Source organism: Opisthocomus hoazin, chromosome 2 (genome assembly GCF_030867145.1).
Source record: "Opisthocomus hoazin isolate bOpiHoa1 chromosome 2, bOpiHoa1.hap1, whole genome shotgun sequence".
NCBI lineage: Eukaryota > Metazoa > Chordata > Aves > Opisthocomiformes > Opisthocomidae > Opisthocomus > Opisthocomus hoazin.
This window is the reverse complement of record NC_134415.1, coordinates 19,817,868-19,842,966: the sequence shown is the minus strand read 5'-3', so window position 1 is coordinate 19,842,966 and position 25,099 is coordinate 19,817,868. Positions and strand designations below refer to the sequence as shown.

The 25,099-nt window shown below is 40.5% G+C and overlaps 1 protein-coding gene across 2 annotated transcripts in view; it reads left to right on the top strand.

Annotated features, from left to right (window-relative positions):
- The window catches only part of LRFN2 (leucine rich repeat and fibronectin type III domain containing 2), a 161,763-nt gene extending 137,128 nt beyond the window's left edge, over nucleotides 1-24,635 (top strand). For both annotated transcript variants that reach the window (XM_009931471.2, XM_075412821.1), the window contains exon 3: nucleotides 21,235-24,635. In XM_009931471.2, coding sequence (XP_009929773.1) covers nucleotides 21,235-22,153 — 919 coding nt within the window. In that variant the 3' untranslated portion in view covers nucleotides 22,154-24,635. The remainder of the gene's footprint in view (nucleotides 1-21,234) is intronic.
- Nucleotides 24,636-25,099: the final 464 nt, after the last annotated feature.

Sequence of the window (25,099 nt, the reverse complement as noted above, 5' to 3'; positions counted from 1 at the left end):
TCAGTGTCAAAATGAAGAATTTCTTCCTCACTTTCAGCTGAAATTTCCTATGCTTCATTTTGTGCCCATTACCCCTTGTGCTGTTGCTGGGCACCACTGAAAAGAGTTTGGCCCCATCCTCTTGACACCCACCCTTAAGATATTTATAGGCATAAAATATTTATAGCCTCTCTCTATTCCCAAATATCAATGAAAGGTAACTTTCCTTAATGCAGTCTGTGTTTCTTTTCCTTTTGTTCTCCCATGATTTTGCTACTAATCAAGACCTGGGTAGAGTTAAGCCAGTAAGTCACAACACACCACTTGTCAGAAATCTTTTTCCACTTGTGGAATCCATGGAGTCCCTGACCAGACTGAGATTTCTTCAGCTCTATTTTCGGTTCAGAATTATCAAGCTGGAAGTTTTGTGAGACTTTTTGCTACTTACTGTAACTATGAGAGCAATGACTTTCAACATTTCTGTGCAGAGATTTTTTGTTTGAATGTTTCTGTTAGATAAATCATTTGGGGTTGTGTGTTGTGATCTGACTGGCTGCTTATCCTTATGCTCTCTCTTCTCATGCCACTATTTTGAGATACCTATTATGCTACCCATTGTTTTACTGAGCACACGTAGGTGAATATATATTTATGACACAGATTTGTCAGTCAACATGAGACATTCCTGATACATGTATCTAACATATACAAAATGGCAACTACAGTTGAAATAATCAGAGACAGAACCAACCTGCCACAAGGACTCAGAGAGAAGAAATGCAATATTGCTTCCAAACATGGGTTAACACACACAGTTCTCTCAAAATTCAGTATGTTCTCTACTCCAGCATAGGGTAACAAGAGGTGCTTTCTTTTGCTGTAGTGCAGTCCAGGCATGGAAGCAGAACAGCCTTTTCTGTGAGTTCTAGTCTATGTTGCGCCATCATAAGCTATGGTAATTTCACTGCTGCTCAGTCAGATTTGGATAAGCACTAAAATTTTGCAGAGAATGACTATTCTAAGAAAGATTCTAGCTTTTCTTAATTAGGCCATTCTAAATTTCTATAGGTAGAACAACTGAGAAGATTTTAGATCTTTCCCTCCCCCAAATTAAAAGTCAAATTATGCAACATGTAAGGAAAATATGTAGGAAATAATTTTCTATTCCAATAGAATTTTAAAGGTTTTCATTGAAAAACAAGCAGTAAAAAAAGTATCCTAAGTTCTGCTTTTGAAAATGGATAGCTGAAAAGGCCAAATCTTTTTTTTTCTTGAACCTGTGAACCCTTATTAAAAAGAAAAAATGCAAATAAAACTACTTCATTTTAGTATTTTTATTTTTCTTTAAATAAACCACAGCTTCTGAGAACTACAGGAGACTTTTCTGTTATTAGTCCAGAAAAGCTTTATTAAACTTCAAAGCAGAACTTTACTGTGTGTAGCTGAGAGTTCCTACAGTTAGCATTTTGGCAGTCTCACAGGCCTTCTGTTTTGTTTATGAAAAAGCTGAGTGTAGTTGACAACCTACACAAGCAGACTGCCTGGGTCCCCAGGAGAGGTTTCCATACCACCTAGCTCTAGCATTAGTTTAGACAGTGATTGCAAAGGCAGTTCCTCCTCTTGCCAGCTCCAGCACACAGAGTGGAGTGACAGCCACTCTCCTTTGCCTGGGGTTCGTGTCTCAGATGGACCCAAGAGCTGGACTCACTAAAGCACCAGGCATCAGAGCTGGTTCTCCATGTTGCCAGAGTGGGAGCAAGAATCTGTGTCTCTGTAGTGGTAGGTGTTGAGCTCTGGCCAGAGACGAAGGTGGAACTTTATGTGGCTGAGCCATTTGTAGACCACGCACTAGGCTAAACATAGTCCAGCTCTCTCTGATACATGAATTTGTTCTACAGAGCTATCAGAAATAAAAACTTTTGGTGTCTAAAATCAGCAGATACATCTCCAGATGATGTGACTGATACACTACTCCCACAGGCAGTCCTTTTGAAGGCTGGTTCGTGATGTTGTTATACAGCTGCTTTTGAGAAGTCGTGTGCTTCAGAAAGCGCTTCCCAGCACAACTGCAAATGGGAAGACCGCCGCAGATGCAGATACCTTGAATGTCTGCCTGTCTGACATTTTCTTCCCGCAAAGTGAACAACAGTGAACAGAGTATAGAAGGTGATAATAACCAGCTTTAAATTACTTCTCTGATTTTGCCAACTGATGATCTGGTTTTCCCCCTCCTGTGTTACATGTACATATTAATCTGAAAACTATAACCTGACTTGAAACTCCTAGAGAGCTGGCAATTTTTTGTTGGCTTGGAAGGATTTATGGATTTATCTGTTCCAGAGATGTTCCATCGTTCTCAAATGTTGAAGCTCTGAGTGAGTTATGGCCCTGAGGAGAGTGAAATGCAACTATTAATCATTGGCAGCAATGGGATATCCTCCATCGGCATCATGTGCCATTGTCAGTCGATCACAGAACTGCTGTTGACCTTGACTGGAGAAAAGTAAAGGATAAAGGTTGTCTTTATTTCATCCACACAACAAAATTTTTGAGAATGGCTTGTCATGAAAGCATTAAAGAGCTGCTGCACAAAACCCTTGGGCTGAATGGTACTGGCTTCCCCGACAGACTTTGTGATGATCAAAGTGACAGCAGAGACACCTTAGAAATGAGTAGTACTGTAGAAACTGCAACTAACATGCTAAGCTGAAAAGACACTGGCTTTACATTGTTCTGTGTTCATGTGGTCCTGTGACCTTCCAAAAAACATTCTCAATATTTAGGGGTTCTTTCTATGTCTCTTTTAATAGTGCTAAAAACACATAGAAGTACCTTATAGTCACAGGCACTTTTTAAGTGGAAGTGGCTGGATACAAAATAAATGACCCATCTCTGGACACTCCGGAACTGGCTTTAAACACTTGGGACTACCTTCTTGTTCCTTTTACACATGGAGTGTCATAGTTTTCCTTTTCCCATGGTGTCTTTGCATCCCCTTCAATTTCAGCCATTTGTCCTAGGTCTTTTCCCATAAATAAACACTGGAGACTTGTCTTTATGTTTAACATGGCCTTGGGCAGATTGCCTGTGGCCACCAGGGCTTTCTGAAGCCTATCCCTCAATCATTTTATGAGAAGCCATTGACCATTTAGCCATCACCTTGGTCAATAATAGACCATCCATCAACCATGACATTATTCTTTATAGTCCGAATCTCCACAACAACTGCCCTCCTCCCCTAAGTATAAAAGCCGATAGCATCCTCTGACTTTTCCAAATGAAAAATTCACAACTTTAATAGTTCACAACAGCTTTAAATAATCTGTCTTTGCCTCCATCTTGCTGCAAAGTCTATTGTTTTCTTATTGATTTGGCTTTATATGCAGATGTGTAAACCACTCTTCATATTTCTCAAGCTGGAGTGAGGACCTATACCTTCAAATTGGAAATGAGCTGTAATGTTTTAACATTGCGGTATGAACCATTAACAGGAGGTGGAGTCAGCAACTCCTCATCCCCTGAGAAATACTTCAGACCATATGTCCAGTAAACCTCTGTGCTCTGGCTCAATGGAAGAATCCCTGGATAAACTTCCCAGCCTATGCTGGACTCTGCTGTCCAGAAGGTCAAACTAGATGATCATGACTACTCCTACTGCTCTTAACATTCAGGGAACCAGCCACCTACAAAGGCAAGAATGTAAAAGCGGTCAAACTGTCAATCAGTCTTCTGGTAAAGTCAGCAGGTTCAATAAAACTGAACATCTCTGTGTACATTAATGCTACAATAGAATGCATTAAGATTTCAATTGCCTTAAATTCTGTGAACATGAATACTCATTACTGTAACTGGCAGTCATGTCACAGCAGTCGTATGCTGAAAGGATCTTCTTAGGCTGTATCAAAAATAGGTATTTCATGGCCTCATCTTCCTTGAGAACTAAGAAGAGTCTTTTTAACCGACATGGTAGAATGCTGTCAGGCTTTCAGTCAGTGCTTATCTCGAAATACCAGCCCTTCCCTCACAGTTCTGAAAGTAAGGCTGATTGAAAAAACAGGTACTGACAATTTCAGAGACACTCAGTTTAGGACTGTGGTAGAACAGAGCCTGCTAAACCTTAAGCAATGTCCACAGGTGTAGAAAGCACATGGCATGATCAAAGTCTCTCTCTACACAATAGTTTATTTACTGGGTAAGCTATCAAGCTACGATCCATGAAGTCTCTCCTAGCCTATTCCTCTGGAATCTTTGCAATGGATTTTGTCTCAGTGAGATTCAGCTTGCAAGAAATATTTGTACTTGTGAGTAAATTGGTAAGAGGGTATTATACTTTGCACAGAGCAGCAACTGAGAGGGGAAAATATGGAGATGTAGACTTTCTTGCTTGACTGTAGGGATGCTCTTTGTTAGCCTGCCCTTTGGACAGTTGCATCCAAGGATCTTTTTAGCACTGGAGACACATCTATCTGCCTTTCAGTCTGCCTTATGTGCTGTTAGTCTTTGTGGAAGAGGTTTGGTCTAGATCTGTATTTTTGGGTGTATTGTTGTCTGGGATGGTTAGTGGTCACCAGAGTCATTCATCTGTTTCTTCCTCTTTGCTGCTTCTGCTGGTGCTATTGATATGCCGGTAACAAGGTCTCAAGTATGTCAATGCCAGCAGGGCTGCAGTTGAGAGGCTGCAGTATCAGATTTGTCTTCAGAAATAATCACAGACTCAGTGCAGCAACACAGGTTTGGCTAGATTTCATGAGCACGAGCACAGCCTTGAAGCACTTCTGCTGATATTCACTACATAGAGTCAAGGCATAGCGTAAAGTCATAGTGTGCTGTTGACTGGCTGAACAGTCTCAGGACTAAGAAGGTTCCCTAGGATCACTGAGTTCATCCCCTTGACTCTATTCTGATTTAAACCAAAATTAAACCAGCTGATGCATTTGCATTTTTGCTATATGAACTTCTATGGCTATACTGTCCCATATACTTCCAGTTCCCCTGTATCTGACTCATCCTGCATCCATGGTAAACTTTTCTTCCTTCCATCCTTAAAAGTGTGCACTTCTGACACCAGCCATCATCAAACTTGCAGTTTCTGCTTAGGTAAGGGGTTTGTGTTTCAGTCAGGTTTCCTAGATAGGTCTACCAGATGCAGTAGCCATTGCTCTACCAAGCCTTAGATCTATTTTAGCTAATGCACAGAAACACTGGAGGAGTGAACTCCACCTCTACAGGATTTTCTTATAGTCAAGAATAGAGCCAGGTATTCCTTCAACTCAGGGTAGCTGTCTCTCGAGTTTTGTAAAGGATTTCCATTAGACTCTATTCTAGTTAGATACTTACGGATATTGGTTAAAGCATTCTGAAGTCCTCAAATTATTTACCTAAAACTGTAGAGAATTCCTGTGAAATAATGACCCTTTGCTTTCATCACATGGGTCTCTCTGAAGATGTTTATAGATTCTTGAGGTAGACAAACCTTATAATCTGAGAAGATTGCTTTAGGGTAAAACATTATGCTAACACCTTGCTCAAGCTGAGAGCAGCGTACAAATTTGTAACTTTGAAAATCTGTTTTTTCATGTGATTACAGGTTGCTCTCTTCAGAGACAAAAAATTGTGGCATAATGTCACCAAATACTCCAGCATCTGAATTTTGTTTTGTGGGGAATGGATCTAGACAAATCTACAATGATGAACACAGAAAGGAGCATAACTTTTGTGTGTTTGCTTATGCATCTTATACAACTAGTCCCTAGCAGTAGAGTGAATCTGAGCTTGCTGAGCAATACGTAAAAGGCCAGTTGTAACGGCATTGGGCTTTCCTCTCTCGAGGAATCATAAGTATGCTGGAAAGCAGTAGGCAGAAAAATGCTGAACATGAGTAGTTTGAGAAAGAAAAAACTATCTCCCAAAATTTATCTCCCAAAAGCTATCGCCCAAATCCTTCACTGGGGACTGTGATAAGTGATCCATACAGATACACCTACAAGAAAACCCGTTTTTTAGGCTGTGCCATATGTTCAGAAGCAGCTATCACATTTGTCTTCACGCTGGAGGGAGGATGGAGTGATTCATCCCATAGCAAGGTAAAAAAAAAAACCAAAATCCACATAGCAGGCGATTCAGAAATATATCTGTGAAAGTTCTGGGACACTTCAGAGAATAATATCTGCAAATATCTGCAGACAAGCCCAGAGTACACATGAGAAAGAAAAGACCTAGGTGAAACTTATGGGAGGCCACCATATATTTACATTATGAAGTCAGAAGTGGCACTGGTGGTTACAAAATTATTGCCATCTATTCACCTTTTTTATGGCACTGCAAAAAGTTGCCAGCATGGTCATTAAAAAACAACTAATTTTCTGAAATGTAGTTATGAAGTTTAGTCATGACAGAATAAATTCCTCTCTACTGCTGAGGTGTTAAAACCAATTAAGCATTCTTCAATATTTCATTGAAATTTAATCACCATGAGTCAGAGTGATACCTTCATTAGGTGCATAGCTACATTAATTTAGTACCAGATTCATCTTTGACTTGTGGCTTATAGTCAGGCTAACATGGAAGAGAGAAATACATGCATTGTGGGGAATAATTTGGCTCTGTCTGTATTTTCTGCTGGCTGAGGTAAATTAATTTTAATCTGCCTACGAGGCATGTTAGATAGTAACTTCTCCAAGTTATGTAAAAGGCAGAAACTCATAGAAGTTTTCTCCAGTGCCACAGCTATCTCCACTTCACTCCGGAGTGCAGCACTTTCCAACCACCAAATTATTTGTGGCACCGTCTCAGCAGGGTCAATATTTCCCAAGCAGTGTCTAGGAAAAAGATTCATGCTGAATGTGGGAGGATAGTACAAATACGTACTATCAAAGACAGTGTGCACATGGACAGGAAAGGACTACACATTAAATGTCTCTTCTGAAAGTAATCCTGAATCCACTGAATGAAGTAGATAAAAAGCCGTTGAGGTGCAAGCACACTTTAAGGGCAGGAGACAGCTCTTGTTAGACCATTCGCGTTTTGCTTCTTTTGTTACATCTTTTGGGCAAAATTTGGATGTTCCTTTTACAGACATCTGGGTACAGGCCACATACTCCTCACTTCTTTAGTCAGAGCTACTGCTCAGCAGCTTCATTTCTTCGTTTCTTCTGCTGGTCACTCTCTCTCCTTCTGTCATTTAGGTGAGGCAGAGAAATAAGGAAGGCAATTAAACTATAAAAAAGATTATAAATCCCTTCTCTCCAAAACTGGCTGATTTCAGCAGTGTTATGGTTTAGCCTGGATGAATGCCAGGTGCCCACCAAAGCTGCTCTATCACTCCCCCTCCTCAACTGGACAAGGGAGAAAAAATATGATGAAAAGCACACGGGTCGAGATAAGGACTCTCCAATTATCGTCATGGACAAAACTGATTGAACTTGGGGGGGGGGGGGGAAATTATTACTGATCAAATCAGAGTAGGATAATGAGAAATAAAGCCAAATCTTAAAAGACACCTTCCCCACTTCTCATTTCTTCCTGGGCTTAACTTTAATCCAGATTTTCTGCCTCCTCCCCCCAAGCGGCTCAAGGGGATGGGGAACAGGGATTGCGGTCAGTTCATCGCCATTGTTTCTGCTGCTGCTTCCTCCTCAGGGGGAGGAACTCCTCAGATTCTTCCCCTGCTCCAATGTGGGTTCCCTCTCACGGGACAACTGCCCCAGCGTGGGTCCTTCCACAGGATGCAGTCCTTCAGGAACAGACTGCTCCAGCATGAGTCCCCCACAGGGTCACAAGCCCTGCCAGGAAACCTGCTGCAGCATAGGCTCCTCTCACCATAGGTCGACAGGTCTTGCCAGGCGCCTGCTCCAGCACAGGCTCCCCATGAGTTCACAGCCTCCTTCAGGCATCCACCTGCTCCAGCATGGGGTCCCTTCCACGGGCCGCAGGTGGAGATCTGCTCCACCATGGACCTCCATGGACTGCAGGGGTACAGCCTGCCTCACCATGGTCTTCAGCATGAGCTGCAGGGGAATCTCTGCTCTGGTGCCTAGAGTACCTCCTTCCCCTCCTTCTTTGTTGACCTTGGTGTCTGCAGAGCTGTTTCTCTCATATCTTCTTGCTCGTCTCTCTCAACAGCTGTTCCACAGCAGGTTGTTCCCCTTCTGAAATATGTTATGCTAGATGTGCTACTGCTATCAGACTGGCTCAGCCTTGGCCAGTGGCAGGTCCATCCAAGAGCTGGTTGGCACTGGCTCTGTCAGGCATGGGGGAAGCTTCTAGCAGCTTCTTAGAGAAGCCACCCCTGTAGCCCCCCCACCAGCTACAAAAACCTTGCCAAGCAAACCCACGACACCCAGCAAGAAAGTAGGAAAGGTCATCTCATCCGTCAATATGCTCACATTTAACCCTCACTCTCTTCTCAAGCAAAGGGACAGATACTGTGACTTGCCAAAGTATTGCCACAAACAGATGGTAGTGCCTGCCCAAATTCCACATGTCGTGTGGACAGCACTGTCTTGGCATGCTAGAAAGGCAACTCATTCGTCATTTAGAGAAGGGAACCTGGGGCCCTGCAGTTGTGTATCAAGCAGAGCAGAGGCAGGTTTAGGACTCCTTCCAACTCAGCCCATTGCAGAGAAGTCAAAATCAGCATTTTTGCTAGTGAAGCACACCTTTGCAGGACTTCATGAGGGAATAAAGTTCTTGTCTACTTTATTCCCTTTCTTATACACTCTGAGCTGCACTCCAATACATCTGGGTTAATAATTCATTGAGAAAAGAAGGGAAAATACTTTACTGAGGGTGAAACATTTTGTTCTTTTTTGAATGCAGATGTAAGGAACTCTTCCAGCCCACATAGTGCTTAAGGAGGGACATGATAAAGTTTCCTCTAAAGGATTACATTGGCTGTTAGAAACTGTTAAAGTTGAATGCCCTTATTGATAATACTCATGATAAATATACATATGGGAAAAGAGTTATAGAACTAACATACCCTACAATGCAATGCTGCCTGTGCTCTCCAAGAAACCTGGAATACTATACTTCTGTGTAATTATTTTTTTGGAGTATTTATTTTACCCTCCTTTCTAGGAACGACAGAGTCTGGCTTTTTACTCCTTAGTCTTTTCAGAGGGGTCTCACTGAATTTTTGATGCTGCTTGATATTATGAATCTTTTTGTTCTTAAATATCAATGAACATTTGGTGGATCTCTACTACTGCTCGTTTTGACAAGATGAGGACAGCATTCCCTTGTCTGCTAGCAGAGGTGACAAATTATTCTGTATTCTCAAAGCAGCCAGAAATTGTGAGTTTAGTATCATTGTGTATTTGATTTGCATTTTATTCCATGCTCTCCTTTTTTAGCTCTCAGGGTCATTTTTGTGTGTCCTACTTACTTATGCTATCTGAAGTTGCAGCAGGAAAGCTCAGAGAAGATTTTACAGAGTGAAGAAGAGAGAATTTTGCAGGCTTTACAGTTGAAACTCCACAGAGCACAGCAATCTGCCAGTCCCTTCATTACTCACTGCTTTGAAAATTTTTCAAACAAAGATGAAGAAAAATCCATTATTTCATTTCACTTTCATCAGTACAAGGAACTCTTACACATATAAATCCACAGCATTTATAGAATTTTTCAATGAAATTATTCACAAGCTGTTTTCCATTACCTGTAATGACCTCATATGGATGCCTATAACTTGTAGAAGCTTTTATTCTACCATTGGACAATGAAATATCCAAAAGTGCAAAAACCTTCAGGTATAATGATCAATAATTAATTATGGTAAAGAAGTAATAAGCTTAGCAGATCTGGATGTAGCTATATCAACAGACTGATGGCATACCTAGCATTTGTTGCAATTGGTTTTCATGTGAAATCTTCTTAACTCACTGATCAGCTGCTATTTGTCTGAGTCTATTTGATCCTAAAACCATGTTCAGCAAAGCGGCGTAACTTAAGCTGTAAGTGGATATATCTCAGGAACCAGGTAAAAGAAGAGACTAGAATCTTTTCTCAAGTTGAAACATGAGAAGAAATTCTAGTCTCCTCTTAATGTTACATCATCAAACCTAGACAGATCAGCTGTAATTCTCTGAAACAAAAGGGCGACACCAAATTTGAGCAGTCTTGTGTTTGCAAACTGATCTAACAGATACCTTTGCTTAAAAGTAGGGTTTAATTCCTTTCCAAGCACTTCCAAACATTCCGTGTACTTTCCATGAGTGACAAGTAACACAAGGAGGGCCACATATGTATTTACAAAGTATATGGCTAGTACCTGTAAGAAGAAAAATCCAAGAAAAACTGCTCATTTTTTCCTCTTTGCAAGGGGTTCACTATTTGGATACTGGGCATGGGGTTCTGGACTGCTTAAAATCAGGCTTTGGGTCATGACATTAACCAATAAGATGACTCATGTCAGCTTCTTTCCGCTTTCTGGGTCTCATTTGTGACATGTAAGGAGCTAGTAGATTACTTTTTAGTACACTTTTTTTTTGCGCACTAGAAATCTGTGACACTTGTCTGAGGTCCTTTATTAGAGAAACATATTTCTAGGTGAGAATATCATGCTACTACAGGAATCTACAATTGACTTCTCTTCTTCCTCCTGGGGTCATTATAAAGTAAAACTTCTTTTCTTATTGGATGGTTCTACTTTCCTTTTCAGTAATGTATTTGTCACTCTTTACACAGTATGGTTTTGGTCCAGGCTCAGCTTTGAAAGAAGCAGGGTGTCTCTGGTTGCTGAGAAATGCTTTTATCTAATTTTGGTGTCACAAACTGAAAGGATGTAACTGTGTTCTGGCCTTTTGCAGAGCATTCCAAAATTCAGCATCTCCATGTCTTTCTAGCCTATCTAGTCCTTCTAGCCTTCCTTTTCCTTTGCTTTCTATGCAATACTCAGAAAGTGGAAAAATGTCAAACTTCTGCTTTAAGAAAAGCCTTTATTACATATCTGTGCTGCTTTTACATATCTATTCTGCTGTTTTTTTCTGCTTCTTTTTTCCCCCTAGGAGACAATGTTTTTGACCATTAGTGATTTTTCACACCATGTTCTCATACTGCAACTGAAAACCACTCCCCAAAAATCACCCTGAATCATCTCGGTTCTCTTTACCTTGTGCATTGTTGTGCATGTTTCACAAGGATTTCTGTTGCAAAAGATGATGTTGCCCTTTTAAGTCAGATAATAAAAGCTTAATGATTGATACTAAAAGATTGTTATTTAAAATTTCCCTTTTTTAAATAAGTTTTCTTAATTTACAAGAAGCAAGAAACTCTATTTTATCCAATTTAGATAGTAAAAAGTATTTCCAATGTTTGCTGAGAGGCTAGAGGGTTGAGTCCTCAATCTTATGGGTTTCCTGCTTGCTTTTTAGCCTGCCTGTAATGGTAAAAATCTCTCAAAATAAACACCTTTTCGTGTTTCTAGATAGTGGCTATGTTCATCTCTGAATATAGGTGTAATCTGGCTGTATCTTTGGTGAGTTGAAATTTCTTAAGCTCATTTTTGGAGAAATGGCCAATGCAGTATTCCCTCTCCACTGGGAACTGAACTCATTTTTTCAGCTTCATAATGTGAGAGATGCTGGAGCTTCTGGTAGATAACCATTCCTGATCTCTTGAGGCTAGCCACACCAAGTTCAGTCACTGAGATGGGGCAACACTTACATGATACATGATTAAACTCTTTAATAACACATAAATTGCCTCTTAAACTGATGTTGAAACATTATATAGACTGATATATCAGTGTATACACAGTTTCTGTGGGTAGTGAGACCTCCGATTCACTCGATAAGGCTCTTTTGGTTGCAATAGTTAGACTAACCCTGTCAGCTGTTAGCTGGCACCATACTTCTTCTCCCACCAGTTCACAAAGATTTTGTGACAGAAGATGTCTGAAACAGTATGTTACAGTTTGCTTTGACCAGTTAATTACAAAACATCGGCAAACAGAACTTCAGGCAGTGCCTGGAGCTTTTTTCATTCCGGCACAGCCTTGTGGAGACAAAATAAGCCTGTGTGATAGGACACAGAGTTTCTGCAGGACAGATGAGTTGCAACCTAGCAGAAGTGCTCTGCATGGTAAGCATGAACAAAATTGCTAGTAAGTCACTGAAGAGCCTCCTCTTCGCCTCAGTTCACATTAACTCTTACAGAAAAATGGGATGGGCAGCTGTCAACCACTATAGCATCCCAGTCAGCTCTCTTCGATCCTATCATTATAATTTGCACAGATTTCACTGCCTGCAAATAAGGGGAAAGCCCCTCTCATAATTCTCAAGAAAGGACAGCATATAGCTGAATATCACAGCTGTGTTCTGCCAGGAAAACAGCAGAATCCTTATTGCAAATTAACTTCGTCTGAGTTCCTAAATGTGCTCGCTGCTTCTAAAGTGGCTTCTGTTCTGCGAACCTCTGTTGGTGTGGTAGGATGACTTTTTTGGTGTAACTGTCCAACTATGCATAAAAGAGTTCAAAATCACTTGAGTCAGAGAGAATAAGCATGACACTTGAGCCAAGTGGATGGGCCATTTTCTATAAAAACCTGGGAAAGGAGTGTCCCAGGTCCCACACTCTGCTTGATGACTTGAACAGTTTTATCTCTTCCATTCTTTAGAAATGGGGTAGTTGTAATGTGTTGTTGAGACTATCAGTAGAACAGCTTACTGACTTTAGATATTTTTTGATTAATCTCAGTTTTACTGTCTGGCTTTTTGAAACATTGCTGTGAATTACAATTACTTTCTAACTCTATGTTAACAAGATACAAGGTGAATTTATTAGTATGGCTATGCATTGTTTCCACAAATACTTCAGTTTCACTTTTACTAACAAGAAATATATTGTGTGGGATTTCAATTACTCTGCTAATGAGCCTAAACATGTTTTAGTTGGATTTGAATTAGTGTGAGGATTTTTTTTCTGAGGCAGTTAATATCTCAGACATATTGAGGTGAAAGGTGTTCTACATGTAACTGAATATCTTGGGTGTGACCTGATTTATCTTTTGTGCTGTCAACTATTCCTAGGGTATGGCTGCATTTCCTTTAAAGATAAAATTTAACGATCAGGGCACTATACACCTGCTGCTGTCATGTCCAAAAGAAAGAAGTGACAGCATAGATCAGGGAGCTTGAAAGTCTAATTTCGTGTTGTCATTCCAACATTAACCGAAGTGAGGTTGTCCCAGTGCAGTAGCTTGCATCCAGACAGCTGAACTGAGCATCTTCATTGATCCAGGCCATTATGGGATGGTTCTGGTTGTCTTCATTCATCCAGAAGCGCCTCACCAGCTCTGCCTGCCTGTGACTCCGTAATGTTTGCAGGATTCTGGTTAGAAATAAGAGAGAGAAGCATTTGCTCTTAGAGAAACGGCTAATGGAGACATGCAAAATACTTTGTACCATGGTTCCCCTTTCTCAGCCCTGTGCAGTAATGTCCCCTAGAAGCCTATGCTTTGTTCTGTCACTTGCTGAATTACTTCAGTGCTTCCCCAGGGGACACCATTCAGCAGCCTACCAGATATTACCAGAAATTTATATTCTCTGAGCTAGTATTTTTATGTTTGGGTTTTCTTTTTTTCCCTTTCCCCTGTAGCACAGGGGATACATTCATCATCAGTACCTCCTTGGCTCACCATCTTGTGACAGACATATGAATTGCTTTTGGCTCTGTCTTCTTTTCCCCACCTCCCCTCCCACTTTTCCAAATGAGCAGAAAAGAGCATAAGCAAATTAGAAAATAACAATGAAATGATATGTACTATGCATTTCATTTGACAAGACAGATTCTCTGAAGGGCAGCTGGATGCATGAATGATGCGGAGACAAGATTCAGAAAAGCAGGAAGGGATTTGTGTTTAATAACAAATGTTCCATCTGAAGGCAAAATTATGATTGTGTGTCATAAAACCCCGAAAAACTAATAAAATAAAAAATTCAGGAAATTATTCATGCTGGGTTGAGTTAGTGTTTACTGAACGAATCTGGCTACCTCCTGGTATTATCTGACATTTCCTTATGTTGACATTACTGACAGAGGAATTACACCCTGCTGCTAATACTAACAACCATCTTTTCTCCCAGGACACCAGAAATACAACTGTCTTTTTTTTTTGAGATGCAGGTCACAATAGGTGTCTGTCTTTCTCAGATTCTTAGATTAAAAAATGTTGAATCGGGCACCAAAAGACTGTGAGGTCTCACACAGTAATATACTTGGTACTTTGTATTTGTTTTTTTATTCCTGAGGCTTTGGGATGATCTGACAATATATACTCAGGGCTTCTTTTTAAATTTGAAGGGTCAGAAATTAATCTCCATTGTTACCTTACTTAATTTTTAATAGCATTTTAGATTCTACTTGCTTTCCATGACTGAAGAAACTGAAGTGTTCAGGAATAAAAACATAGCAAAAAATGACAACACCATATACCATAAAACTTCGAAGGAAATTACAAAAGTTGGCAGCAGAGAAGAATGCCTACTGTGCAGTCTAAATTTGTCAATTAGCTGCTCTTGCTCCCAGGCAATACATCATGTGTGACATTTTCACTGCAATTTAGATTCTTCTAGTCTTCCTCTGATCTTTTGTTTTGCCCTTCTCTCCAGCTGCCTTAATATCTGTCCACCATCTGAACTCTTTCCATTGCCTTGATTCACTTCACTATCTTTCTGATTGTCTTGTTTTTGCTGATAGATCTTCACTTATGTTTGATTTCACTTAACCATATATTGAGCTGTTTTTGTGATCTTGGTCCCCATTCATTGGCCACCAGGACTTCTTCCATCGTTTTGATGGTAGGTATGTGACTGATATTGCCCTGCCAATGTCTGCTTTGAATCTGTTTGTCTTTCTATTGTTTTCTGCTGCTCTGACACTGCCAGAGCCACTAATGTTCATTATCTGCTTTTCTTCTTGCATTCTTTCTCACTTCAGCCTTCTCTTCCTTCTTCTTTCCTTACCTGTCCTCAATGAAACAACACCTAATTACTATCTCTGTCTAGTAAGCAGCAAGACATGTGTGCCTTCAAACTACATCCACCAGGCTTTGAAGGATACTGCTTGTGGTGCTTCGCGCTACGGACTCCATCCTCTGATTACCCACTCATTTTATGTGCTCTTTAGTCACTCTTTCTCCAGTATGTCACCATTGATACTTTCCCTCTCTGCTTTCTCTACCATCCTACTTTAATCCCACTGCAACTGAAGGTGGACACTCTGCCTGAAAAGTAGGACTCTGTCAGACCATTCTACAATACTTTGGAGGAAGATTAGCTGGAATCATAATTTTTTCAGAATTACCTGTGAAACTGGAACAAAGGAAAAAAACCCAAAAAATTTTAAAATAGGGGAGAAACTTATTGATGAAACAAATGAATATTTTTGGCTTGAGATTTTCACTGAAAAAAAAAGTCAGATTCCATTGTTAATCTTATCTGGATTGCTTTCTAGTTCTGAGAGCAATCAGAGTAATATTTTGCACTTAAGTGACTTCAACTTTGTATAACAGGAAGTTTAAGAATAGAAATCTACATTGAGATTGATATTTTCACACTAAGGCACTACTATACAGGAAAGTTAGTGTGCTAACTAACTGGAATATGATTTTTCAGAACACTAGCTATTTCACCCTGTCACCCCTCTTCCTCTTCCTTTCCCCCTCTTCATTACAAACTATAGTGCACAGTGATGATTTTTAGCACTACTGTTTAGCACTTGCTTTATAAGTAGTCTACAGGCCACAGCTGCATTGGTAAATTAGTGAGGGTGCAGAACATTTCCATGCAGCAGAACCCCATCATCTATACTGCTAATGTCTTGGTAAAGTTCTTTGCATGCTTTTTCCAGCATGGTTCAGGAGTTAATTCTCCAAAGGCTATTTTTGATATACAGTTTTCTGAGGTCATTCTAGGAGAAAAGAGAATTTATCAGCAGAGACATGGAGCATTTCTTGTGAGATATCTGCCCTGGGACATGGCACGTAGACACAGAGTCGAACCAGAAGAGTTTGGGTTGAGCATCTTAGGCACAGAAAATTCACGCCCAAGCAATTAGGCTTTTTTTTGGTTTTTCCTCAGATACAAGCATCTCATAACCTAGCATGACTTTCAATTTTAAACTCCTAGCATTCACTTCAAAAGGAGAATTTGAATTGCAATATAGATAGTATATAGCCCTGGATAATATAAAAAAAGGACCATGAGAAAAGCAACATAGTCTAGCAGGTCAGTATAGAACTGAGTCTTGGGAGTTGCAAGTGCCTTTACAAAGGAATTGCCTTGACTGCTCCCTGCAAGCTCTGTGATTAAAGCAGTTTCAGGCTCAAACTCTTGCAGTGCAGAAAAGCAACAGAATTGCCTAGCCAATTAGCCTAATCTGTCTTTTCTCTAATTTGTCTATTTTGCATAACCACAGTGTTAACCAGTAGTGTTCACTCCTGCTAATCCCCAGTGCTACAAAGAAGAAAAGAACCCATTTATATATTACAGTGTAATCATAACATCTACTAATTTCCTTCCATACACTACAGGCCTCTTTTGAAAGGAGATTTCTGGCATTATCCCCATTTTATAAATGAGGAGACTTACGGTACAGCAAAATGATTTCTCAGGAACCGAGAGTTACTGATAAAGTAGAGCCCGATATCAGTGTAAGTGATAAAGTAGAGAATAAAACTCAGGCCTCCTAAATTCTCAGCACAATTCACTCCCTGCAAGCTTCAATGCTCACTTGCATCTGGGATTAGGAGTGAAATCTGTAGCAAACCTTTTTCTCATGCATTTCTAAGTAATTTATTTTCTAATTTTCTTAATATCATCACACGCTGAAGTTATTAATTACAAAATTGCTTGCTTTCCGTATGTTGTCTGCAAGGACAGAAGAAGGAGTTTTTAGTGGTGGTGGTAGAAAATAAGGTTGACTTCAAAGGGTGCTAACATTATCCTTCCTGTTCTTAAAGAGTCTCCTGGTCTCATTTTGGTGCTTTCACAAAATGAGATGTAAATCTCCTTGGATTGAAGAGAATGTATTTTCTGCAAAAGCCTTGCAAACTTTCATCTCAGATTCATAGCTCTTCATCACACATAAACTCTCATAGGAGCATCTGTCTATTGCTGTTGTATTTCAGATGCTTATGTCATCCCCCAATCCTGGCCATAGGTCTCCACCTCTTCCAATAAGTGATGCTGTTATGCCAAAGGGTGAGAGAAGAGAGCTGTTCTGTAAACTAAGAAGGTCAGTTGTGAGACCTCTATGCTCATTTCTTTCCTTAGAGGCAAGACTTTCAGGGAAGTCAGAACAACTTTCTTATCTGAATAATTCTCCATGGGGTATTTTGATCTTCCGATAGGATTCAGAAACTAGCTTAGGAATCAGGTATAAAATCCTGGCACTAACGTAGAGGTTTGCCTGCTCCTCCTACAGCAAGGAAAATAAACCGGAGGAAAAAGACAGAAATTGCTATGTCTTATGTGTCTGGACAGTGAAATTTCTGCACGCAGATTTTCAAATTTCTTGTTGTCCTGGTTAGGACTACATTTATACTTACACCATTATCATACTTCAGCATTAGTTTGCTTTCCCAGTTCTTATTGCTCCTAGGCTTCTTAAACTGTATGCTTTAAAATCTGTCATAACTTATCATTAGTTTAAAAATAAGCAAGTGTTTTGCTAGTTGATCTCCTCTTACAGTTAGTCAAACTTCACTCCATTTTTCCCTAAATAAAAACTAGTATCAAATTTATCTCTTTAGTCCTCTTGTGGCAAGAAGCATCTCTGCAAGATCATGCTGCCCTGAAGAGCAGGTGGACAATATTGGGCTCCTTGCCTCAAGATACTGCTGCAATTAAGTGTATTTGCTATCTGAGGGCTAACAAGCAAGCACTAGGATCTTCTGAGTTTGAAAAGCTAACAACATTCGAAAGCTGGTTTTGATATCCAACGAACCAGGCTATAGACTCTTGCTACCTGAAACCAACTTTTGTGTTTAGCTGATGAGTTCACTGAAAAAAGTCTTGCAGGATCTCTGACTCAGCACGTTTTAGTTTTGTGGCAGCTCCTAGCTATTGAGCCCCAATGGCAGGGCACAGTGGTCCCTGACTGATGGTGCTAGATGTACAGAGCAGCCATGAAGAGACTCCCCCCGTTGCGCAGCAAAGCAAAGATTGAAGTGGCATCCTGCATCTACTCGTGTTGGGGACAATCAAAGAGTCGTCAATATCTGAGAGTGAAAATGTGTCTGCATTGATTTTAGGTGTGGGGAACATTAAGAGATGTCATCCATCATAGCTGACTGGCAGTATGTTTGTGGAGGGTGGGCTAAAGCATGGGGGAATGCCAAAATGCTCTCATAATTTGGCAACTTCATGAAAACAAGAGCGTCTTCCCTGCAAGCTAGAAAACTGAGTCTGAGATTAATTACTTAACTCCTAGTACTCTTAAACTTGGCACTTATTCCTATGCTCAGCTGTTCTTTTACAATAACATTAATTTGAATATTTTACCAGAACATTTGAAGTTTATTTATGGAAACATACAAAATTCTTCATTTTAGATGTATATGGAGAGTTGATTGCTTTTTCCGTATTTGAGATTGCAACTGTGATCTTTTATAAAGCTATTATTAGTCTCAATATTATCACAGCTGTAGCTTCCAGGACTGATTGAGTTTAGAAGTGACTCAGTTTCTTTTAAAGGCTAAGATGAGCTTTTATGGTGTGTTTCAATACAGTTAACTTGGCCAAGCTTTAGGACTGGTTGTGGCCTCACTGCTGCATATTTCAAAATGGGTGGGCTTTGATGTCATGCCACAACCACTATCTGCCAGTCCTTCAAATATTCCAGTCAGTTACATTTGCTTGGAAGCTTGTGTGCAATCATATTCGAAGAAAAGATGTTGTAAATGATTGAAATTATCAGTGTTCACCCTATACAAATTGGCACAGTGTGTTAGGCTCAAAGACTGTATTTCTATATGCGTAAGATACATGCACAGCTATATGCTGTGTAAACCCAGTTGTTTACTGTTTGCTTAGAGAGAATATAGAGGTCTCTCAGTATGTCATCTGTGCAAAGCAAGATGAACCACTCTAACAGATGGTGCTGTAGCTCTGTTTTTCTGGATTTGTGACCCAAGTCCAAGACCCGGTTTATAGGGCTGACTATTCTTTCTGATAATAGTGCTACTTATTTGTAATGAGGTTTCACAGTGAAATAATTTCTGAAGGACTTACTGCAGAATTTTTTAAGCACATACCTGGGAGTGATGGTGGAAAGTGGAGTATAGCACTAGGTGATACAGAAGGAGTTATGAGGCAATTGGTGAAACTGTTCAAGAGTTCAAAGATCATACATTTGAAGATCAATCGTATTCTGTTATTCCATATATTAGCCTTGGTGTGTGCATACGAAATTCCTTGAACAATTCATCAGAGTGCAGACATTGTCCCAGATAGTGTGTTGTTCTCAGAGCCACAGGGAGAGAAGAGCAATTAGAAATAGCTTGAGACCAACCATTTTGACTACTAGAAACCATTATAGCACCTACGTCTGGAGTTTTCCAGGAGGGCTGCTTTATGACCTCTCGGCTCATCCTGAATAGCTCACCTATGTCTGTGCAGAACGTCTCCATTAGGACGATAAATGTGGCAGGAATCTCAAATATAACATTGAGCAAACTTGCCAGGTGATGTTTCTTTTCCAGGTGTCTCTCACCGATATTGCTTTTCCTTACAGAATTTTTGTGTGTGTTTGTTCACTTTTTAAAAAGGGTCTACATCCTCGCCTGTGGACAGACTAAAGAGCTGTGCAAGTGGCATGAATGCATAAATGTAAACATGACCAGAAGATGATCTTTGCAGTGCCTTGACATTGCTGCTTCTCTGTTCTGGCCAGTTCCCTCCCACTGCACAGAAGGGCCTCTACAGAGCTGGAATTTATTCTAGCTGTGATGACAATTTGAGGCTAAGAAAGCCTAGCACTCTCACACAGAGCATGCCTTTTTCCTCTGGCCAGGCCTTACAGTCCCAACGACAGTCACATCAGCTTGCTGTGTGGTATAAGTGCCTGTCGGGTTGCCTTGTTGCTGGTGCTAAAGATCTGCAGCTCTAGGTCAGAATGGGGTGGGTTTCATTTCAGATTTTTTCTCTCACTCAAGCCTGTTCTGTGGAAGTAAAGGGAAATATGTGTGGGGTATCTCTTTGGTTTTATTGTTGGCTACCCAATGGGCACCGAATCTGGGATTCTCCGCTGTATTCCACTAATGTGCTGCAATATTCACCAGTTTGAAGTGGTGGTAGACCATGCTCATTCCCATCTGCTAATTTTGAATGCTACTGAAACTCTAATATCACGTGAGTTCAAATGGTTGTGTGAGTTTTGTGACAACAAAGTATAATATCTATGAATGACCAAACCTAGAGCACAGCTTGGGCCTAGCTTTTAGGTTTTTGAAAATGGATTTATATTTGAGTAGCATTTTTTATTTTAAAGAAACCTTCTTCTTTCCATCCCTGCATCTTCCCACTTCTCTTCACACTTCCACAGTCCGTACTGCCAACACCAGTATTTCTTTTTCACTCACACAGGGGAAGGTGGTTGCAAGGAGAAATTTCTGGCAAAGAAGATGATAGATGCATTTCTAGGAGACATTTTCCACAGTGGAGAGTAGGAGGATGGGGAAAGTGGGAGGGGGAATGGAGAAAGGGAGTGAAGTGGCTACCTGCCTTGCATTCTCAGGGAATGCGAAAACTAAATGTAACCCCCTGTCTTTACAAGGTAAGCGACCTGCTGGTGTTACACAGTAAATGTTCAGGCACCTGTGAAGCGATGTGACAACTGCCAGATTCAGACTCAGCAAGTGCAAGGGTTATTTGCACACTCAGAAAGAACTGCTCTTTGTAGGCATATATTTTTATTCTGAGTTATTTGTTCAGATCTGAAGATATTTAAGATTAGGGCACACGCAAGCACAGATTAAAAAAACCCAGACTAGTTTGGTCTGCTTTTTCTTATTCCCTTTATTGCACATTTGAGAGATGGCCCTCTGAACCTGTGCATTATTGAATGCTCAGATTCTGGACCCACAGGAGCTGGGAAGCTTGAATGTTTGTTTGAATCTTCTTATGGCTCTGACTTCTCTCTGCCCGTACCCAGCACGGTTAACACCACACTGTTCTTATGTCTATTCTCCTCTCTGTTCCCTCAGAGTCAAGAGTAACCTATTTTTTTTTTCTCTGTTCTTTTCTTTTTTTAAAGGATGATTCCAGCTACAAACAAAGCCTTTGTCGTAAACAACCTTGTTTCCGGAACAGGCTATGACCTCTGTGTCTTGGCAATGTGGGATGACACGGCCACGACCCTTACCGCCACCAATATTGTGGGATGCGCCCAATTCTTCACCAAAGAAGACTACCCTCAGTGCCAGTCGATGCACAGCCAGTTCCTGGGTGGGACCATGATTCTGATCATTGGGGGCATCATTGTGGCAACTCTTTTGGTATTCATTGTAATACTCATGGTCCGCTATAAGGTCTGCAACAATTCACAGGGGAAGATGTCTAACGTCAGCAATGTCTACTCACAGACCAATGGAGCACAACCAGTTCAGAACGGAGTCTTGCCCCAAGTCAATCCCAAAGTGGTGGTGAGAAATGAACTTATGGAGTTTAACTGTCAGTCTGCGCGGAGCAGCATCTCCTCTTCCTCCAGCTCTGCAAATAGCCGTAACTGTGATGACTATAGCCTCCAAAGTGAACAGGGCACATTGTCCAGTAAGTGGAGGCCTCCTTCCAGGTCAAAACACAATATTGACCGGCTAATGGGAGCTTTTGCCTCCCTGGAACTGAAATGTCAGAAAAAGGAGGAGATGACAGACTCCAGAACTTCCACAGTGGCCCGCCACTCGGACAAAGAGCCACTGCTGGGCGAGCCAGAGTCCAAATTTCGCAGCCTCCTCATGTTGCCTCTAGAGGGCAAAACTAAACGTAGCCATTCTTTTGACATGGGGGACTTTGCTACATCTCAGTGTTGCACCTACCCAAAAAAGATAACAAACATTTGGACAAAGAGAAGCCTCTCGGTGAATGGCATGTTGTTGCAGTATGATGACAATGACCTAACAGGGGCGAAGGGGACTTTTGGGAGCTCAGAGTGGGTAATGGAAAGCACGGTGTAAATATCAGTGTCTCCCCTCTCCCCCAACCTCCTTCTCTCCCCACGTCTTATAAAGCGTGGTTTGCTGCAGGGTCATGCATTCAGAAAGCGAGGGGAGGAAGTGTTTTCAGTTGTACTGGCCAAAAAGATAGGTAAAAAAATAAGTAACACGGATACTAAAAGAGAAAGAAGGTCATGAAATGTGAATAGGCACGTATGGCACCATTCTTGTCTGGCCCCAACTAAACCATACGTGAATTTACTAGTTGTATTTAACATTGCTTTCAAAAAGTTACTCAGACTCTTGGCGAACCGTCACAGAAGATTAAACAAGGAGGCTGAAAAGGGGTTTAACAGCACAAATTTCATTTTAAAAGGTTGTTGTTTTGGTTTTTTCTATTTTAAAGGGCACCTCCTTTTCTTCTTTTAACCACAGAAGTACAGTTCTGTGGATGTAAGACTGGTGCTACCATGTATCTTGTTGTCATTGCAAGTGACTTTCTCAGAAGCGCAGGCAGGGCATCCACAGGGACAGATCATAGCAAATTGTTCAGCATAATCTCATGGTATTAACTGTGACATCTGGGAACAAAAATACTTGTTGTTGAGTGGGCTTTTGGTTGGGATTTAATGATTTCTGCTCTGTTTTGTCTTGTTACTGCTTTTGGGTTGTTTTTTCCCCACAGCAGAAAGTATGTTTCCATGCATTTTTTGTTTTTGTTTTCAGTCTCATCAAATCCCCCAGATGAAAAGCAGGATATGTACAAAGGTCAAATTTCAGTTATACTGTATAACCCACCTCCAATACCAGCCCTTTACGTCCTAGGAAAACTTAAATCTAGGGGCTAATAAATTTTTAATAAATCATCCTCTTTCTTCCATTGTCTTCATAGAGTCTACTTGTCAATGCTCAAGGCAGAGTGCAGCAGCTATTGATATCTGTAGGGGTGTTGCTATCAAGGATGGGAAAAAGAGTAATCAAAATTTCCTATTAAAGGACAAAGGGAGGGGAAAAAAAAGTGGCTCCCATGAACTCTCTGTATTATGAATGCCAATTGAGACCAATTGCTTCTGGCAAAGGTCACCCTGTCACTCCGTTCAGCTGATTAAGAAAGCACAAGTTTTCACCCTATTGTTATAAAAGCTCTTTGTCTGTACAGTTGCCATGACACGGCTTGGCTGTTTCAGTAGAATCACAGCAAATGTAAGGTTTTGTGTATTTCAGGTGACATGTTCCAGACTAGCCACGGAAACTGAGTTAAATTTTTGGCGTCTCAGAGCAGGGGGTCTTCCATGTGTTCCCTGCATTACAAATAGCCCTTCCCTAGTCCCCAGTGTACTCCTGCCCTCCTGTCTCTCACCCTCACTAGGGTACTTGCTAACTAAGAACAGGAGTTCTTTAGAGCTTGTAAAATGATTCTCAGATTCATTTTTGGGGAGCATTGTTGTGGGTGTGGAAATACACTTGGCCCACCCAGCTGACTTCATTGTCCTTGACTACTTTACTGTGATTTACAGCATTCTGGTGGCTACTGCAACTGTCCTTTCATTTGTTTGTTTATTTGTTGGCTCCCAATGATCAGTTGCTGGGAACCATTCTGATATTGCACATTGTTACTATGATTTTGTAAAAGACATGTGGAGAAAGTATGCAAGGCACAGAGAAAATAACACATGAAAAAACTCTATGTATATTTTTTTTAAAGGTGCAGAGATATGTTGTGACATGGCTGTGTACTTGATCTTGTATTTCTCACATTTCCTACTTGGAGTTTTAGAAAATTGCATCCCTGTGATCAGAATATTTTTCCTTTATTTTCTTTTTTTGCTACAAAATGTACAGTAAAAAACATTATTGGGGAAAATAACAGTACCTGCTATTCATTTATTTACTGTTTTGTGGTCTGCTTTGAGTCCTAAGTAAGGAACAGTAATTATTTTTTAAATTATCTTGAAAATTTAAATGTTGGCTTTCTCTTTCCCTCAAACTGTCTTGAAGTTCAGGATTTTAGGTACAAAGTAGGAGTCAAGAAATATTGACCTTTTAGGAATGCATGAGAAAAGATCTTGTAAAAAGACATTTCACCTCTTCTTTTTTGTGGTTACATTACCTAAAGATCTGTATCACTAATGTATTTTAAATCCTGATCCAAAATTTGCAGAAGTAAGAGAAAGCTTTTTAGGCTGAAGACCTGACTTTGTAGGTTTTTGCTCAGATTGTTGCTCACCACTGACATTAATATATTCCAGAGAAATCCAGCCAAACTTTGTTTGCAACATCTCTCAAAGTTTCTGTTTTTCTCATGCTTTCCAAGAGGAATGACAACGTTACTTCCAGAATCTGCATCATCCAACTGTCCAGATGGCACTTTCATCTTAACCATTAATGACACTTACAGTTATGTTGTACTGAAGACTCTTAAAGATATTAATGTAATTATTTTCTTTTGCTTGTTACACTGTGGTGCGGTTGGACTTTTTATTATGTTGCTGCTTTGCTTGAACATTCATCTGTGTTGTTTTTAATTTTGCCGTCGAGTTCATCGTAATATTAGTAACATATGCAGCCATGAATTTTCAAAAGCAATATCTTATATGATATTCTTTAAGAAAAAGCAAAACACCTCTTTCACTTTCTTTTACAAGATCAGAGGAAGTAAGCCATCAGGTGCTGTTTTAAAACAGTGAATAATTGCCAAAGAACCCAGGTAATAAACTCCACAATTTAACAGCTGCATTTATTACAGTTAATCATGATTCTAATTCATTTACATTTAATGAATGAGGCTCACTCCACATCAGGAAATTTGCAAACACTGAGCAAAATGAAATGAGTGCGCAGCTATTGCCTTTGGCCCTCACAGCATTTGGGAGGAAGAGGACTCAGGGACTCACAGGTGAGGCAGGGAGCCTGATGGTGGGTCAGCAAGAAGCCAGCCCTGACAGAGGGATGGAGACAGCCCGGCAC